Source organism: Nicotiana tabacum, chromosome 6 (assembly GCF_000715075.1).
Source record: "Nicotiana tabacum cultivar K326 chromosome 6, ASM71507v2, whole genome shotgun sequence".
Lineage (NCBI taxonomy): Eukaryota > Viridiplantae > Streptophyta > Magnoliopsida > Solanales > Solanaceae > Nicotiana > Nicotiana tabacum.
The window spans coordinates 145041144-145061982 of NC_134085.1; the positions used below are offsets into that span (position 1 = coordinate 145041144).

The following is a 20839-nucleotide window of genomic DNA, read 5'->3' on the forward strand; positions in this document are numbered from 1 at the left end:
GGGTGTATACAATGAAGAGCAAAGATGAAGTGTTGGGAATTTTTCTCAAATGGAAGACGATGGTGGAGAATCAGACAGGCAGGAGGATCAAGTGTATTCGCACAGACAATGGAGGTGAATACAAAAATGATCATTTCAATAAGGTCTGTGAAAATGATGGCATCGTCCGACACTTCACTGTTAGACACCACAACAGAATGGAGTGGCAGAACGTATGAACCGGACCTTGCTGGAGAAGGTACGGTGTATGTTGTCCAATGCTGGCTTGGGCAAAGAATTTTGGGCTGAGGCAATTACATATGCATGCCACCTCATTAATCGTCTACCATCTGCTGCTATTGATGGCAAGACACCATTTGAAAAATGGTACGGAAAACCTGCTGTAGATTATAACTCTTTGCACGTGTTTGGCTCAACTGCATATTATCATGTGATGGAGTCAAAATTGGATTCAAGGGCAAAGAAGGCTATTTTTATGGGAATTACTTCTGGAGTCAAAAGGATATCGCTTATGGTGTCCTATGACAAAGAAAGTAATATTCAGCAGAGATGTTACCTTTGATGAATCTGCTATGGTAAATAAGGTAACAGAAGACACCAAACAAAATAAAGGTGCTTCTAAGCAGGTGGAGTTTAAGGGAAAATTTATTTTTCCTACACAAGAAGCAGAGGAGGAAACAAATGAAGATTACCCTCTGGAAGGAGAGCCAGTAGAGGAGATTCCAACTCAGGAACCTCAACAACAACTTGAATCAATAGCAACCAGCAGGCCAAAAAGAACAATAACGAAACCTGTTCGTCTCATAGAGACGGTTGCTTGTGCAACCTCAATTGTAGCTGATGATGTTCCTACTACTTATAAAGACGCTGTCCAAAGTTCAGAAGAAGATAAGTGGAGAATTTCCATGAATGATGAAATACAGTCCCTTCATCAGAATCATACATGGAGATTGGCCAATCTCCCGAAGGGAAACAAAGCAATTGGGTGCAAATGGGTATTTGCAAAGAAGGAAGGATTTTCTAACCAAGTAGATGTTCGCTACAAAGCAAGATTGGTGGCCAAAGGATATGCTCAAAAGGAGGGAATTGATTACAATGAAGTGTTTTCTCCAGTTGTAAAACATTCCTCCATTAGAATTATGTTGGCTTTGGTAGCACAATTGGATTTGGAACTAGTTCAGATGGATGTAAAAACTGCGTTTTTACATGGAAACTTGGAGGAGGAAATCTACATGACTCAGCCAGAAGGATTCAAAGTTGCTGGAAAAGAAAATATGGTGTGCAAACTTGAAAAATCGTTGTATGGATTGAAACAATCTTCTAGACAATGGTACAAGCGATTTGACGAGTTTATGTTGCAGCAAGGGTACAAGAGAAGCAAATACGATCATTGTGTGTATTTGCACAAGCTTAAAGATGGTTCCTTTGTATATCTTCTCCTATATGTTGATGATATGTTGATAGCTTCCAAGAATTCGGAAGAAATTGATAAGTTGAAGATTCAACTGAAGAAGGAGTTCGAGATGAAGGATTTGGGTGAGGCAAAGAAAATTCTTGGCATGGAGATAATTAGAGATAGACGTTCAAAGAAACTCTGTTTATCTCAAAAGGAATATTTGAAGAGAGTACTTCAACGTTTTGGCATAGATGACAAGACTAAGCCAGTTAGTACTCCACTTGCTTCCCATTTTAAGCTAAGTACTATTATGTCGCCAATGGATGAAGCTGAACGAGAGTATATGTCAAAGGTACCATACGCAAATGCTGTTGGTAGCTTGATGTATGCAATGGTTTGCACAAGGCCTGACATTTCACAAGCTGTTGGAGTTATTAGCAGATATATGCACAATCCAGGGAAGGAGCATTGGCAAGCTGTGAAGTGGATTCTACGGTATATTCATAATACTGTAGATATCAGGTTAGTTTTTGAGCAGGAATACAATCAGTCCTGTAGTTGGATATTGTGACTCAGATTTTGCGGGTGATCTGGACAAACGAAGATCAACTACTGGTTATGTGTTTACTTTTGCAAAAGCACCAGTTAGTTGGAAGTCCACTTTGCAGTCAACAGTTGTTTTGTCTACAACAGAGGCAGAGTACATGGCTATTACAGAGGCTGTGAAGGAGGCAATTTGGCTTCAAGGATTGCTAAAGGAGCTTGGTGTTGAACAAAAAGGTATCACAATTTTTTGTGATAGTCAAAGTGCTATTCAATTAGCGAAGAACCAAGTTTATCATGCAAGGACGAAGCATATTGATGTTCGGTATCATTTCGTACGAGAAATCATAGAAGAAGGAGGAGTCACAATGAAGAAAATTCATACTACGGAGAATCCTGCTGATATGCTAACTAAGGTGGTGATTGCGATCAAGTTTCAACATTGTTTGGATTTGATCAACATTGTTGAACACTGAAGATTGAAGATGAAGACACAACCAAAATTTGTTATTGAGAGAGAATTGAAAATGTGGAATTTTGCCAAGGTGGAGATTTGTTGAAGTTTGGCAAAATGCCAAAGTCCCACATTGGTTGGGAGTTAAGTTTGGGGGGATTTTTCCCCTATAAAAGAAGGCCTAATGTTTAGGATTGAAACACACCTCTCATTTGCCTTCTCATCTGTTTAAGGCATTTGTATCTTCTCTCTTTAGTATTGAAAATGTTGGTTTATGTTTAGTTAACAATGGCATGCTGAAAATGTTGGTTTATGTTTAGTCAACAATGGCATGCCAATTGGAAGAGTTGGTGGAAAGAGTTGGTGGAAAGAGTTGGTGTGGATGCTAGGAGGAAGCTTCCTCCTTTGATGCCACCCATGACATCAAGAGGAGGTAGTTTGATGTCAGCAATAACATCAAGAAGAGGTCTTTACCTCTATAAATAGATGCACTCCTTCACTTGTAGAAATCATCCCAAAATAATACAATATATTGTAGTGAGTAGAAAGTTAAGAGAGAAATTCTCTTAAGTGTAATTGGGAAATCTCCCCTTCCTTTGTTAATATTAAAAGGGCAATTGTTCTCTGGTGGACGTAGGATTATTTTGATCCGAACCACGTTAAATCTTGTGTTCTTTCTTTTACGTTTCCGCTAACAATTGGTATCAGAGCGACAGGATTCTTTAACGATCCAAGGAGAAAGAACAAGCAAATATGAGTTCCATGAAGTTTGAAATTGATAGATTCAATAGACGCAACAACTTCAATATCTGGAAGATCCAGATGATGGCGTTACTGCGGAGGTAAGGTTCAATCCATGCTATTGACGGAAAGTATCCTACGGATATATCAGCTCCCGACAAGGAGAAGATTGAAGGGGATGCATTGAGTGCAATCCAACTATCCCTTGCACCTAACGTGCTTTGTGAAGTGAGTACGGGTACCGAAGAGACGGCCAAACAGTTGTGGGAAAAGCTAGAAGGGCTATACCAAGACCGATCAGTGACAACAAGAATGTTGTTACAACGACGTCTTCACACATTTAAGATGGGGTCAGGTACTTCGTTACAAGATCATTTAGATGCGTTTAATAAACTTGTCATGGACTTACAGATTGCAGGAATTAAAAGGGAGGAGGAGACGCTTGCATGTGCTTTGCTATTTTCATTGACTTCAGGATATCGTGATATTGAGAATTCAATGATGTATAGCAAGGAGCCTATCAAGCTTGAGCAAGTGCGGCAGGTACTTAACTCTAGTGATGTGCGGAGGCACATTGAAGGAGATAGAGATGACCAGGCAAGTGGCCTCTTTGTTAGAGGCCGGACTAGCCAACAGGGAAAGACCAAATCAAAGCACAAATCAAAGTCTCGTGTGAACAAGAAGAATACAGAGTGTTGGGGTTGTGGCAAGAAGGGGCATTTTGAACGAGATTGCCCAATGTCAAAGTCCAAGGAAAAGGCGAGTGCATCTACAGTTGAACAGGTACATAATTTTGATAATGATTATGTACTAACAACATCGTGTAATAATAATAGTAGTTATGAAAACAAATGGGTGTTAGACTCTGCTTGTACTCTGCATATGACGTTCCGAAAAGACTGGTTTAGCAGCTACGAGAAAAGTGGAGGAACCGTAGTAATGGGCAATAATGCAACTTGTGCAATAGTTGGCATTGGCTCAGTTCGGGTTCGCTGCCATGATGGAATCGTGAGGACTATTACACAAGTCCGTCATGTTCCTGATCTGAAGAAGAATTTGATCTCCTTGGGTACTCTGGATGAACAAGGCTACAGGTACATGAGCAAAGCAGGAACTATGAAGGTGACTAAAGGTTCTTTAGTCATGCTGAAAGGCAAGCTGGAGAACGACCTTTACACATTGGCCGGAAGCACCATTGTTGGCTCTGCAAATGCATCTACAGTGCAGTTATCTAATGATGACAAGGCAAGACTATGGCACATGAGACTGGGTCATATGAGCGCACGTGGACTGGAGATGTTGAGCAATCGTAAACTTTTGGAAGGTGAGAAGATCAGCACGCTTGACTTCTGTGAGCACTGCGTTCTAGGGAAGCAGAAGAAGGTCAGCTTCAGCACTGGCAAACACAAGACAAGAGGAGTGCTAGACTACATCCATTCAGATTTATAGGGTCCTTCTAAACTTCCATCGAAGGGCGGAAAGAGGTATCTTCTCATTTTTATTGATGATTTCTCACGAAAGGTTTGGGTGTATTTTTTGAAGGCAAAAAGTGATGCTTTTGAAGCATGTAAAGAGTGGAAAATTTTGGTTGAAAATCAAATGGAGCGGAAAATCAAGTATCTTCGCACAGACAATGGCTTGGAGTTTTGCAATGAAGAGTTTAATGAATTCTGCAAGGTTCATGGGATCTCAAGACATAGGACTGTCAGGCATACCCCACAGCAGAATGGAGTTGCCGAGAGAATGAACAGAACTCTTCTTGAAAAGGCTTGTTGTATGCTCCTACAAGCCAAAATGTCCAAAGTATTTTGGGCTGAAGCAGTTCACACTGCTGCTCATATTGTCAATCGATCTCCAGCATCGGCAATTGACTTTAAGACTCCGAATGAGGTATGGTCAGGTGAACCCTCTAACTATTCATACTTACGAGTATTTGGGTGTCCAGCTTATTATCACGTTAATGAAGGAAAGCTTGAACCAAGGGCTAAGAAGGCCATATTCGTAGGGTATGTGGATGGAGTAAAAGGGTACAAACTTTGGTGTTTGTCTTTACTCAAATTTATAGTTAGTAGAGATGTCACCTTCGATGAATCCTCTATACTTGATCCCCGTAAAGTTTCCGTGGAGTTTTCAGGAAACAAGAACAACGAGCAGGTGGAGCTTCCGGTGGAGCTTGCCAAGGAAAAGGATCAAGAGACTCAGGTTAAAGATGAGTCAGAAGATGTAGGCGTTGAAGAACTTGCTGTCAATGAACCATACACAATTGCGAAGGGGAGGGAGAAGAGGCAGACACGAGAACCGGAATGCCTTATAAATCAAGCAAACTTGATTGCATATGCGTTCGTAGCTGCACAAGAAGAGATTAAAGATCTGGAGCCCTCCTCGTATATTGAAGCAACTTCTTGCAAGGATGCCGCACAATGGCGGTTAGCCATGACTGAAGAGATGGAGTCTCTTCACAAGAATCAGACATGGGTCTTAGTGAAAAGACAAAAAGGGGAAGAGGACAGTTGGATGCAAGTGGGTCTACTGAAAGAAAGAGGGAATTCCTGAAGTGGAAGATGCTAGGTTCAAGGCGAGATTGGTTGCAAAAGGTTTCAGCCAAAAGGAGGGAATTGACTACAATGAGATTTTCTCTCCGGTCGTGAAGCATAGCTCAATTCGCGTGCTACTAGCATTGGTTGCACAATTTGACTTGGAGCTTCAACAGCTTGATGTCAAAACTGCTTTCTTACACGGTGATCTAGAAGAGACAATCTATATGGATCAACCTGAAGGTTTCCTAGCTGAGGGAAAAGAAGATCACGTATGCCAACTAAAGAAGTCTTTGTATGGTTTGAAGCAATCCCCTAGACAGTGGTACAAGAGGTTTGATGCATTCATGACTACACATGAATTCTCAAGGAGTGCATTTGATAGTTGTGTGTATCACAAGAAGATGTCTGGTAACTCTATGATTTATTTACTGTTGTATGTTGATGATATGCTTATTGTTGCTAACAACATTACAGAGATAAATGCTTTGAAGAAACTATTGAGTAAGGAATTTGACATGAAGGATTTAGGAGCTGCAAAGAAAATCCTTGGTATGGAGATTTCAAGAGAAGACGATGTTGTACATCTTTCTCAGAAGAGGTATATTGAAAGGGTTCTCGAAAGATTCAATATGCAAATGTGCAAGCCTGTAAGTACACCATTAGCTCCTCATTTTAAACTTTCAGAGTCACAAATGCCTCGGTCCGAGGATGAGGTGGAGCATATGTCAAAGATTTCTTATGCCAGTGCAGTTGGTAGTATTATGTATGCTATGGTATGCACACGTCCAAATATTGCTCAATCTGTAAGTGTGGTAAGTAGATACATGTCCAACCCAGGAAAGAGGCATTGGGAAGTTGTCAAGTGGATATTGAGATATCTCAAAGGAGCTTCTGGTGTTGGTCTTACCTTTCGAAAAAGTGGTACAGGTATTTCAATTCTCGGTTATGTGGATTCTGACTATGCAGGAGATCTTGATAGAAGAAGGTCCACAACTGGATACATCTTTACCCTCGTTGGCAGTGCCGTCAGTTGGAAGTCGACTTTGCAGTCGATTGTCGCTTTGTCTACGACAGAAGCAGAATACATGGCAGCAGCGGAGGCGGTAAAGGAAGCTATCTGGTTGAAAAGTTTAGTAGCGGAATTGAGTTTGGTTCAGCTGGAATCAACTCTTAGATGTGATAGTCAGAGTGATATTCATCTAATGAAAAATCAGAGATTTCATGAGCGCACTAAACACATTGATGTCAGATTTCATTTTATTCGAGATGTTATTGATGAGGGAACTATCAAGGTCGTGAAGGTTATCACAGACGATAATGCTGCAGACATGTTGACCAAGATAGTCCCGCTCGCTAAGTTTGCACACTGCAAGGACTTGGCGGGGGTGTGCATCAACTGATGCAACTCCGAAGAGAACAGTTGCTAGGTGGAGGTGGTATGTTCAACAATGGTTTGATTCTTCTTGTTTCTTACAACGGGGTTGCCCAGTAAGCTTAGAAGTTTTGGCCAGAGTTGTTCACACGCTCGAAACGCAAACCAAGGTGGAGATTGAAAATGTTGGTTTATGTTTAGTTAACAATGGCATACTGAAAATGTTGGTTTATGTTTAGTCAACAATGGCATGCCAATTGGAAGAGTTGGTGGAAAGAGTTGGTGTGGATGCTAGGAGGAAGCTTCCTCCTTTGATGTCACCCATGACATCAAGAGGAGGTAGTTTGATGTCAGCAATAACATCAAGAGGAGGTCTTTACCTCTATAAATAGATGCACTCCTTCACTTGTAGAAATCATCCCAAAATAATACAATACATTGTAGTGAGTAGAGAGTTAAGAGAGAAATTCTCTTAAGTGTAATTGGGAAATCTCCCCTTCCTTTGTTAATATTAAAAGGGCAATTGTTCTCTGGTGGACGTAGGATTATTTTGATCCGAACCACGTTAAATCTTGTGTTCTTTCTTTTACGTTTCCGCTAACAAGTATTATTTCACTTGTATTTTTGGAGTGGAATAAAATATTGGTTGTGTCCGAGGAGTAGGCAAAATTAGCCGAACCTCGTAAATTTTGGTGTTCCCTTTATTGTTGCTTTATTGTCTTATTTATCATTTGGTGACTGTCATAATTTTTGGTATAGTAGTTGTGACTTATTCACACTATATACATTTGGCTTCCGCAACATGACACGTGTAAATTGTAAAACCAGCAAGGCCAGTTCTAAGGTATACTACAAAAGTTGGCATACAATTGGAATATGCATTAAGCAAAAGAAACGAAGAAGGATGCTTAAAGCAACAAGTAGTAGTTCAAAATCACAATAACAAGACTCCCATGTGATTTATATATCTTCAGTCTCAATCAGAGTAACAAAGTTCCTAGTTGCCATATATAACAATGCTATTAATCAAATTTGAAAGTAAAGAACAGAAAACAATGATCAGAAAGCGCTACTACATAAGCCTCTAATACCAGTTGCGGAAGCCAAATGTATCTAGTGTGAATGAGTCACAACTATTATACCAAAAATTATGACAGCCACCAAATAATAAATAAGACAATAAAGCAACAATAAAAGGAACACCAGAATTTACGAGGTTCGGCCAATTTTGCCTACTTCCTCGGACACAACCAATATTTTATTCCACTCCAAAAATACAAGTGAAATAATACTAAAGAGAGAAAATACAAATGCCTTAAGAAAATAAGAAGACAAATGAGAGGTGTGTTTAAATCCTAAACATTAGGCCTTCTTTTATAGGGTGAAGTACCAACCAAATGGCTAAACCACCGATGTGGGATTTGCCAAATTCAACAAATCTCCACCTTGGCAAAATTCCACATCTTCAATTTTCTCTCAATAACAAATTTTGGTTGTGTCTTCATCTTCAATCTTCAGTGTTCAACAATGTTGATCAAATCCAAACAATGTTGAAACTTGACCGCAGTCACCACCTTTGTCAGCATATCAGCAGGATTCTCCGTAGTATGAATTTTCTTCACCGTGACTCCACCTTCTTCTATGATTTCTTGTACGAAATGATACCGAACATCAATGTGCTTCGTCCTTGCATAATAAACTTGGTTCTTCGCTAATTGAATAACACTTTGACTATCACAAAAAATTGTGATACTTTTTTGTTCAACACCAAGCTCTTTTAGCAACCCTTGAAGCCAAATTACCTCCTTCACAGCCTCTGTAATAGCCATGTACTCTGCCTCTGTTGTAGACAAAGCAACTGTTGACTGCAAAGTAGACTTCCAACTAACTGGTGCCTTTGCAAAAGTAAACACATAACCAGTAGTTGATCTTCGTTTGTCCAGATCACCCGCAAAATCTGAGTCACAATATCCAACTACAAACTGATTGTCTTCCTTGCTCAAAAACTAACCCAACATCTACAGTATTATGAATATACCGTAGAATCCACTTCACAGCTTGCCAATGCTCCTTTCCTGGATTATGCATATATCTGCTAATAACTCCAACAGCTTGTGAAATGTCAGGTCTCGTACAGACCATTGCATACATCAAGCTACCAACAACATTTGCGTATGGTACCTTTGACATATACTCTCGTTCAGCTTCATCTTTTGGCGACATAGTAGTACTTAGCTTAAAATGGGGAGCAATTGGAGTACTAACTGGCTTAGTCTTTTCATCGATGCCAAAACTTTGTAGTACTCTTTTCAAATATTCTTTCTGAGATAAACAGAGTTTCTTTGAACGTATATTTCTTATTATCTCCATGCCAAGAATTTTCTTTGCCTCACCCAGATCCTTCATCTCGAACTCCTTCTTCAGTTGAATCTTCAACTTATCAATTTCTTCCGAATTCTTGGAAGCTATCAACATATCATCAACATATAGGAGAAGATATACAAAGGAACCATATTCAAGCTTGTGCAAATACACACAATGATCGTATTTGCTTCTCTTGTACCCTTGTCGCAACATAAACTTGTCAAATCGTTGTACCATTGTCTAGAAGATTGTTTCAATCCGTACAATGATTTTTCAAGTTTGCATACCATATTTTCTTTTCCAGCAACTTTGAATCCTTCTGGCTGAGTCATGTAGATTTACTCCTCCAAGTTTCCATGTAAAAACTCCATCTGAAACTCTAACTGTGCTACCAAAGCCAACATAATTCTAATGGAGGAATGTTTTACAACTGGAGGAAAAACTTCATTGTAATCAATTCCCTCCTTTTGAGCATATCCTTTGGCCACCAATCTTGCTTTGTAGCGAACATCTTCTTGGTTAGGAAATCTTTCTTTCTTTGCAAATACTCATTTGCACCCAATTGCTTTCTTTCCCTTCGGGAGATTGGCCGATCTCCATGTATAATTCTGATGAAAGGATTGTATTTCATCATTCATGGCAATCCTCCACTTATTTTCTTCTGAACTTTGGACTGCGTCTTTATAAGTGGTAGGAACATCATCAGGTACAGTTGAGGCGACACAAGCAACCGTCTCTATAAGACGATCATGTTTTGTTATTGTCCTTTTTGGCCTGCTAGTTGCTATTGATTCAAGTTGTTGTTGAGGTTCCTGAGCTGGAATCTCCCTCTCTACTGGCTCTTCTTCCAGATGATAATCTTCATTTGTTTCTTCCTCTGCTTCTTGTGTAGGAAAAATAAACTCCACCTGCTTAGAAGCACCCTCATTTTGTTTGATATCTTTTGTTACCTTATTTACCATAGCAGATTCATCAAAGGTAACATCCCTGCTGAATATTACTTTCTTTGTCATAGGACACCATAAGCGGCATCCTTTGACTCCAGAAGTAATCCCCATAAAAATAGCCTTCTTTGCCCTTGAATCCAAGTTTGACTCTGTCACATGATAATATGCAGTTGAGCCAAATACGTGCAAAGAGTCATAATCTACAGCAGACTTTCTATACCATTTTTCAAATGGTGTCTTGCCATCAATAACAACAGATGGTAGACGATTAATAAGGTGGCATGCATATGTAACTGCCTCAGCCTAAAATTCTTTGCCCAAACCAGCATTGGACAACATACACCGTACCTTCTCCAGCAAGGTCCGGTTCATATGTTCTGTCACTCAATTCTGTTGTGGTGTATGTCTGAGAGTGAAGTATCGGACGATGCCATCATTTTCACCGACCTTATTAAAATGATTATTTTTGTATTCACCTCCATTGTCTGTGCGAATACACTTGATCCTCCTGCCTGTTTGATTCTCCACCATCATTTCCATTTGAGAAAAATTCCCAACACTTCATCTTTGCTCTTCATTGTATACACCCACACTCTTCGGGAAAAATCATCAACAAAGATTACAAAATAGTGCTTCCCACCCAATGAAGGTGTTTTGGAAGGACCCCAAACATCAGTGTACATAATCCAAAATGCCTTTAGTATTATGAATCGCTGTACCAAATTTAACCCTTGTCTGTTTCCCTTTGACACAATGCTCGCAAAACTCCAAGTTGCAAGCCTTTACTCCTTTTAACAATCCTTGATCTACTAAAGATTTCAAGGATTTTCCTCCAGCATGTCCCAAGCGCATGTGTCATAGCCTGGTTGCTTCTGCCTCTTTTTCGTCACTGGATGTTACTGTCGTTGTCCCAATAACTGTACTACCGCGATAACGGTACATGTTATTGTTCTTCCGATTGGCCTTCATTACCACTAGTGCACCGGAGCATACTCTCATCACTCCATTTCTGTAATGATTTTGAACCCTTTTGATTCTAGGGCTCCCACAGAGATGAGATTTTTCTTCAAACCCGGTACATATTGAATATCTGTTAATGTTCTGATCATTCCATCATGGTTCCTTAATCGTATTGAACCAATGCCATATAAGGTAAGAGGGTTGTTATCCGCTGTGTGGACGACTCCATATTCTCCTTCTTGAAAATTCACGAACCAGTCCCTGTTGGGACACATATGATAGCTACAAGCCGAGTCCATCAACCATATGTCTGATGATGTTGATGACTCTGTTGTAACTAATGAGAAATCTGAATCATCACCATCAGCTATATTTGAATCCATAATGGCCTTTCCATTGTTATATTTGGCCTTATTCTTCAACTTCGGACAGTCTTTCTTCTAGTGCCCCTTTTCTCGACAAAAGGCACATTCATCTTTGCTGGGTCTAGATCTTGACTTGGATCTTCCTTTCTTTGTTCACGTTTGATTTTGAGGACGACCCCTTACAACCAGTGCTTCTCCTTCTCCGCCCTTCTGTTTTTCTCCCTTTCTTTGTTCATAGTTGTACGAAGCCGAACAAACTTCTCTGAGAGAAATTTCGTCATTCTCATGGAGTAAAGTAGTTTCAAGGTGCTCGTACTCATCAGGAAGTGACCCCAACAACATCAAGGCCAAGTCACCATCATCAAAAGTTGCATCCATATTTTGCAAATCTGTGACCAATTTATTGAAACTGGTGATATGTTCATTCATTGTGGTACCAGGAACATAGGTGAAGCGAAACAGTCTCTTCTTCATGTACAATTTATTTTGACTGTTTTTCTTCAAAAATTTATCCTCCAGTGATTTCCATAATTTACTTGCAGAAGTTTCCTTTATATATGGATATTTCTGCTCTCTAGCAAGGTAGGATCAAATGGTACCGCAAGCAACACGGTTGGTAATTCTCCAATCTTCTTCTCCAATAACATCTGGTCTTTTTTCTTCAATGGCAAGATCTAGCCCTTGTTGAAAAAGGACATCTAGAATCTCGTCTTGCCACATCCCAAAATGTCCTAACCCGTCAAAAATTTCTACCGCAAATTTCACATTTGACACAATTCTTGTCATAAGCGAAGATGTCAATGATGACGTATTGTTGACACTTGATGTAGATTCTTCTTGTTTATTGTCTCCCATCTTTAACACAAATATTATTTAATAGTTGACGACACAAATCAAGATTATTTCCTTTCTAGTTTGGAAGATTAGACTAAGCTGCAACCACAGAGCATACTCAGACAGAACCTTGACTCAGTTACCAAGATAAATCTTTTTTGATGTGGAAGATCAGACTATGCTGCAACCATAGAGCATACTTAGACAGTACCTTGGCTCTGATATCAATTGTTGCGGAAGCCAAATGTATATAGTGTGAATGAGTCACAACTACTATACCAAAAATTATGACAGCCACCAAATAATAAATAAGACAATAAAGCAACAATAAAAGGAACACCAGAATTTACGAGGTTCGGCCAATTTTTCCTACTTACTCGGACACAACCAATATTTTATTCCACTCCAAAAATACAAGTGAAATAATACTAAAGAGAGAAGATACAAATGCCTTAAGAAGATAAGAAGGCAAATGAGAGGTGTGTTTAAATCCTAAACATTAGGCCTTCTTTTATTGGTACTTCACCGATGTAGGACTATGGCACTCAACAAAACCAACTTATCAAATAAACTCTATAAATCACTAACCTGAATATAAGGGAAGTATATATCCTTCAGTTGGTATTGTAACTGCTGTATGCTTTCGCTTCTCATCTTTAGATGAAAAATTTCAACCTGTCAATAAGGTAAGGAACAATGGTGTTCAAAAGCTGATTATATACTTTCACCAACAATTCCATAACATGTTTGAGACTTATTTCATGGAACCTTTTATTGCCACAATTAAATCGAAATCATTGATGTTCAGTGAGGTAACATATACCAAAACAACTAAGCATTTAAAGCATCAAAATGCTATGAGCAGCCTAAATCCAAACCTAAAACGATTACAAACATTTGTTCTTCGTAAAAATAATTTGGGAAACACCACAATAATAAGCCATTTCAAAACAATTTAGTAAATGGGATTATTTTTCAGAGACATTGAAAAAGGTCTCAGTCCATGGAGGATGCAACCAATCATAACACTATGAAGAACTACAAAGATTGGACTGAAAGGATCAATTAGAATATCACTCATATCATGCTAAATTCTATTCCGAATGAAGATGATACTAAAGAACTCTAATAATAAAAGGGTCAGCAAGAGTCCGGAAGAATATTTTACTTTAGTGAAGCTACCATCAGTTGATTCTCGAATCTCATCTTCCAAGGGGTCTCTAACACTTCCATCGGTCTAAATGAAAGGAAAAAGATATAAACTTACGAGGATAAGATAAAGAGAAAGAACTGCACACAAAGATGAGAGGCAAAATGATAAGAAGATAGCAATATTAAACAATGATGAGCACCTTCCAAGTGTGTTGAGAAGAAGAACAGCTGAGCAGAGATTCTCTCTCAAGATGTAACACAAATACTTTCTTAGACTCCTTTGTCTTTGAAGAAACTGAGGCTCGTCTACAAAAAGGCAGCAAGATGAAAATAAGTCCTTTATTTTGTCCAAAATGAAGTCATTAAACTTTAGCAAGACATACCTTCCCAAATGCATAGATGCAATAGGTCCTCCATAACCAAACATACCAAAGAAAGGCTGTAAAAATAATCGCCATGTCAGATAACCTATAAACAAAAGTCAGCCAAGAGGATGGAGACATAGATAGATACAGAAACAAAATGTAGTTGGATTCCTTGCTTGCTAGTTGGATGAATTAAAAATCAAATTACGTAAGGTGAAAATAGTCCAAGCTTTTATTAAGAGATAAAGAGCATTTGAAGAAAAGGGAATAAAAAAGGAAGATAGAAAGTTATTTAAGTACAAGTTGGTAAGATTTCAAAGATATATCTAGAGAAACAATTATATTTTCTATTTTAATACTTGTAATGCTCTTGTTGCTTGGTTTTTTCCGTATAAAATAGTATAAAAATAGGTCTTTTCCATTATCGATAGCTGACTATGATTTTCTGCTTCTGCCTCCAATGGATTATCAACTATCAACAAAATTATGCAAAGAGTAGTGTGTATATGGGGCTAAACCTTCAAATCGACAGGTATATAAATGTCAAAAGAATAACTCACAATTGTTCCCAATATAGAGCCTTACAAGGAAAAGAATTGCAAAGTAAACAAATATCAAGTTGAAGTGGGATAAAGGTATGTCTTGATGTCTCGTTATCAGATGACACTAAATCACAACAAGAACTTTACGTAGAGGCTGCTCTTCATTGGAATAAGTACAAACTCTAGGCAACAATTGTCATTTCGTGATTTTTTTGCCAAAATGGATGCAAAAGGATTTTTATGCCCATCTTACTGATCACGGGAAAGACAGTCTTGGAGAACCAATAATTTGAAGACACTATGAAATGGTAGAAATGAGTATGTCATTGAAGATTCAAGAATTCTCAAAAATTGAGATTATCTTGTGTTACTGAGTTCATTTATGTTCAAAACATTTAAGAGACAACATACAGGATACTTCACAGAGCCAAGTTGCGGGGAAATGACAAGACCAAAATCAGGCATGAGTTCATTACAATGAGTAACTACCGGTCTCTAAGTTCTAAGCTGGACTTGTTACCAGGCCGGATATTTCAAAACTCAACAACTGCACAGTAAATAGATATCTAATTCTGTGTATTGGAAATCCATTTCTAATAGAAGTCTTTTGGATAGGGTTAAACAAACTGTATATTGGAGTTAAAAAATAACCATTAAGTATGGAGGTTTTCCTCCTATGCCTTTGTATCTCGATGATCTATGAAGAGAAGCTCCCATCTTTCCCCTGAAAACATACGACATCACAGAATAAAAATAATAAAAGAATAAAATAACATTGAAAGTGCATTAAATAACAGTAAAGATGAACTATGAAGAGAAGCTCCCATCTTTCCCCTGAAAACATACGACATCACAGAATAAAAAAATAAAAAAACAATGAAAGTGCATTAAATAACAGTAAAGATGAAAGAACTGACAACGTAATTCAAGAGGACAGTATCAGGTTTCTAAGCTGGCTTTGAGATAGAAATCACAAAAGAATTGAATGAAGATAGTTGCAGTTAAGGTGCAAATTGGTAAAATACATGCAGCTTTCTCACTGCATCAACTCTTCAGTTCTATTTATCTGATTTGCAGTCTAGACAAACTATGTGCAGTGTATTGATCACTTTCTGGAGACCCTGAGTGTTACAGAAGCATTTTACTCTTTGTTTTGATCTCTCATCGCAATGCATCAAGCCATCAAAGAAGTGCATGAGTTTCTTTTTGACATCCTTTATTTAAAAGAAGACATTAATCATTTAATCGTTGTTCCCATATCTGTTACAAGTGGTTTTCCCTCAATTAAAGATAAATTCTTTCAAAACCAAATGATAGTCATTGCAACAAATAGACCTAGCATAAACTATTTTTTTCGGTAAGTGCAAATAGACCTAACATAAATTCAAATAGCAGATACAAAAACAGACCTCTGATTTTTTCTGGAAGTTATTTTCAAAAGAACAACACACGGAAGAAAAATAATCTATCTATATGTGAGAGATATCTTGATGCATCAAAAGTAATGGTCTAAAACAGTCAAAAGAAAAGAGAAATTAAGGCGTTTCTGCGGAAAAGTTATTCATCCATATAACTTAAAAACTTGAACCATCTAAGACACCAACCTCAAGAAGAAGAACCTTATGCAACACATAAGAAAGTATTTATTAATTTAGAACTCAAAGTTAACTTACAGCCTTAGTCCACGTCATTCTGATAACTCATAAGTTCCAAGTTAAATCAGTGAAAGAACAACTTACCACTTGACTATAGAGTTTTCAGCACTTCCATCCATACCAGGGCCTGTATCAAATATTGTAATCCTCTTCTCAGTTAACTCTAGACTGCAAAATAAGAGAATCAGTGAACGTTTTCAAGGAGTATGAGATACGAGCTATTAATCAAGATAATCAACATCTTGTACAGAGCTATTGATCAAGACAATGATACAGCCGTATGCGCCATTTAACATAATAGATTTACATAAGTTAAGTGAAAGCCATTGAAAGAAAAAAGTAGGACCAACAGGAAATAAGACGATATCCAATCTTAGTAAGATATGGTCACGATTAAAAAGAAGAGCAGAGCTACACAACTACTGCCAACATCAGGTCAAACAAATAAGTGTGAGCACAGGCAGAACACGATAAGAATAAATTATAAATCCTTGGAATTCATTGTTAGGCGGCAATATCAAAAGGATCGTTTAGTTAAGAAGTTAATTGAAGCATGAACTGAATTGAATAGGAAAATTGAAACCATCCTGTATAATATCCGAAAATAAAAAAGATGGCACACTTGGAAGGTGTTAAAATGATTAGAAAAATGAGTTACAAGTTTCTTTGGTAATTAAATTATCCAGTTTCAGGGAAGATTCATGTGAACTTTAGTATGCAATTTAACTGAACAAGACAAAAACAAGATTACATGTTACGCAGGAGAATTTTTCGGGATCACCATTTTAGGAAAACACTTGACACTCGCTCCCAAGATGAACAATATATCGGTATACTCTCAAGTATATATTAACATCTTTAAAAAAAATCAGTCTTCAGTAAATATCACACTATCTCCGGTCTTTAAGAATTTTATAATTTAAGAATTTGAATTGATTACATGCTTTATTGAGCTATCCAGCTTCAAAGTTCCATACCTTATTAATCTCCTCTGGTTTGCATGATTAGACCATACAGCCTGCAATGAATTATCCTGATATACAGTTGACATGAAGTTAATGCTTATAATGATGAACATAAATAGAGAAAGTTATGTGCAATATTAGATTCTTACAATCAAATCTGCAAGTGCAGTTTCAAAAGTATATTCTTCGGGTAGCTCCTTCAACAAATCAGTATCCGGCGTAAGATCCCACATATTCTGTCAAATGCAACCATACACTCATTTAACATATAGATAACATATATTCTTGAATAGCAAGCAGACAGAGACTGAAGTACCAACCTCATATTTATCTGCTTCAGCTGAACCATCCTGTATGGAAAATAGAAATAACAAAAGAGTAACTTCTGTGCACTAACAACGTAAAAATATTCACATAATTAGGTTTTGCATTAGGTAATTCCAGGTTTAAAAAAATATTTACACTCTCAGTGCATAAGGCCCCATTTGTCCAAAAATAAGTGTCTGTTTAAAATGCTCAAATAAGTGTTTTGCTTATCAAATTGGCCAACTTCAAACTTCAAATATGGAATTTGAAGTTTGAAACATAGGTTTTAGGTTTTCAAAGTTTTTTCACTCAAAACCTTCAACTATGTTTTTATGTTCAAATACAACTTCAACTTCCACTTTATTTTTCAATTAAACTTCAAATACTACTTTTTTAAAATTAAAAAAAATACCAACCGATAACAAAAACAAACGGGACCAAAATAAACGAGAAATTTTGAAATAATGAAAGCCAAAATAACACAGACATACACAAAGCCTTAACATATGAGACTTGTAATTAGGCTTAAGATTCCGGAAATCCAACGTCTTTGTTATCTTGTTCTCAAAAGCATCTACAAAATGCAAATCCTTGCTCGTCCAATAAATCTGCCTTTTGGACTTCAGGCCGAACTCTGTTCTTCCCCCAACATTTATGCATTCTCGCTTCACTACAATAATAAAGTCCTCAACCGGTATTTCAGTGGGCGGTTTACGTACTTGCAACTCCAAAGTTATACCATTTGGCAACAGAACCCGAAAATAATAAACTTTTTCTTCAATACCAACTTCCTCGTCTGAATCAGTTTGGATTCTTAGAGCCCTAGTTGGTTTCTTCCTTGGCGTTTCTGCTGAAAAATCTTCACTCTGCCTTTTGCTCGACCTACCACAAGTCAAAAACAAATGGTAGTTACATGAATAATCGATGCCTCTTAAAATCAACCTTAGCGAAAGCCTAGGTTTAAAGCAAAAACAATATGCTAAACACTCGAAACATAAAATGATATACTAATACAAATCAGTAAACACACTTGCTATACTGATACAAATCAGGAAACACGCAACACACACATATACATATGACATATATATATATATATAGCATCTCAAAACAAAAACAAGCGATATAAAGAAAATGCAAGCAACAAAGACGGGAGAAGATATAAAAAAACAAACAAACAAGAAAACAGATTTTATACCAAATAAATTAAAAAAGAAGAGATTTTGACTGATCCTTGACTTGAGTCAATCAATGTTTACTATTTATAGTAATACTATACACGTATGACGTATGCATGGAAGAATAATAGAATGAACAATTTTTTAATTTGTGTATATAGATATGTGAAAGAAAACTTGATTAAGTGACTTACGTTTTGTTTTCTTGCATCTTCAAAATGTGATCTGCAGAAAATGGATTTTGCAAGGGTTACAGAAAGAAGAAATACTAATAGAGAAGGTTTTGGGAGAAAATGATGAGAAAGAATTGGAAAAGACTGCGGGTGGGAGTACTAGCATGCAGCACAGGCCTGAACGCTATAGTGGCCAGCTGGCGCAGTACGCACCCTTTTTGTCTGTCTGTTTTTTTTCTGGGGTTACTATTAGGCGCAAGTTAGCATTTATATTCTGGAAATAGAGACGGCGAATATGGGCACAGCTATATTGCGCCCAATGATCATTGAGCACCGCAAATTATCTGAGGCCACGTGTCTTGTACCGTTTGAAATACCTGGCGTTAAAAGTGTGGAAGGAATTTAAACAAGAAGTTTTATTCTGTGTATCCGAGACTTCTTTTTGTGGACCCCAATTTTATATTTCTGAATTCACATAAATTTGAATCCACAAAATTATGAGATAAAAAAATTATCTTACACAAAATTATGAGATAAAAAAATTGTCTTATATAAATAATGTCAATTATATATGAGACACAAAATAAAATTTTCCAACTTTAACGGACAAAAGGAAGTGGGTCCGGCTAGCTGACCTGTCAAATGTGACACGTTGATTGCTCACACCCTGCTTTCCTCAGCATTTTTTATCTCCTTTTCTCAACAATTGTACCACGTGTCCAAAACCTAAATGGCAAGTTTTTGGAGTTAAAATAGGTTTTTAAAGTTTTAAAAAAAAATTATATTTTTATCTAAAATACGGTATTATACTGCATTTTATATCATATGTGCTTAGTTCCTATCATGGGAAAACGTGTACCTTGTATTCTGGGGAAGCACAATATACCACCAATAGTCTTTTTCCTTCTTTAATTGTGTGTGTGTGATATACTTATATATTGAAAAGATTGGGCCTACCTCGTTGATTCCTCTTTTTTGGACTTTCCAAATTTATTTATGTTTTTACATAATAATAGGGTGTTCTTAGGTGCATGATTGAGGTTAGAATAGTAGATTGCAACTGTATCAAATTAGTTTAGTTCTTTAAGAAAACAATAGGTAACGTTTTGTTTTATATTAGTCTTCTTGATTTAGCTAGTGATTTAATTAAGACTAATTAACAATAATTAGTCGTTGGTTTCTTTCGTTTTCTTTTTCTAATAGTATCTAACTTGTACTAGTAGATTCCTTCTGATACCAACTAATCTGAAATTTTTTGTGCTATCCAATAGCGTTTTTGATTTAGACAATAAAAAATTATCTGTTGGGACTCTCAAGGGGCCGTCATAATATTTAAGCAATTAACTATTATTAGTACCCGCGCGATAAGCGAATACAAATTATGTCAAATTGTGATTTAGGTTATTTGAATCATGTGCAGATAACCTTAAAATATAAATCTCTTAGATAAAAATTATATAACATTAGATGTTAATAAAGAAGCAAGATATGAAATTATTGTTCAAATCTCGTATAGACCATGTATTTTTTCTACATCTGCAGCAACCTAACCGTTTGATTTTAGTACTTGCATTTCGTTTTGCTGTCAATATTAAAGAATACTAAACATGTCATATTGTGATCTGTCTTGTTTGAGCACATTAAATTATATTATTTTAACAAAAATTTTACTATCACTTTGTTTTTTCCGAAAGTCAAATAGTATGTCTTATTCATCACATCATTTTTACGCAAATTCCTTTTTCTTTTTGTTCTTTTCTTATAGCTCGAAGAATCTCAATTCAAGAAGGAGATAAAATTGATTTGATAAATCAATACTTGGAAAAAGTGAAAAGAAACTTGCTTCAGTCACTGGATCAATGCGAAAAATCAGACACTTCAATGCGAAGTGAAACAAGTGGTGATGACCTCATAGAAGATACACAACCAATACAGCCAGAGGTAATATTATCTGACAGAGATATAGAAAAGGTGGAAGATTTCCTCCAAC

The 20839-nt window shown here is 37.1% G+C and overlaps 1 protein-coding gene across 3 annotated transcripts in view; it reads right to left on the reverse strand.

The window, feature by feature from the left end:
• Positions 1-19021, reverse strand: part of LOC107778613 (structural maintenance of chromosomes flexible hinge domain-containing protein GMI1-like) — a 39532-nt gene extending 20511 nt beyond the window's left edge. For 2 of the 3 annotated variants that reach the window (XR_012710797.1, XM_075255553.1), the window contains exons 1-11: positions 18871-19021; positions 17990-18380; positions 17513-17542; positions 17342-17428; positions 17205-17260; positions 16312-16395; positions 15224-15296; positions 14049-14104; positions 13866-13971; positions 13682-13750; positions 13102-13188 (exon numbers count right to left, since the gene is read on the reverse strand). Coding sequence is in view for 2 of the 3 variants with exons in the window: in XM_075255553.1 (XP_075111654.1) it covers positions 13102-13188; positions 13682-13750; positions 13866-13971; positions 14049-14104; positions 15224-15296; positions 16312-16395; positions 17205-17260; positions 17342-17428; positions 17513-17542; positions 17990-18380; positions 18871-18887 (1056 nt within the window). In the remaining variant the exon portion in view is untranslated. The remainder of the gene's footprint in view (positions 1-13101; positions 13189-13681; positions 13751-13865; positions 13972-14048; positions 14105-15223; positions 15297-16311; positions 16396-17204; positions 17261-17341; positions 17429-17512; positions 17543-17989; positions 18381-18870) is intronic. The other variant, XM_075255554.1, reaches the window with a different exon arrangement.
• Between the last annotated feature and the right edge of the window lie 1818 nt (positions 19022-20839).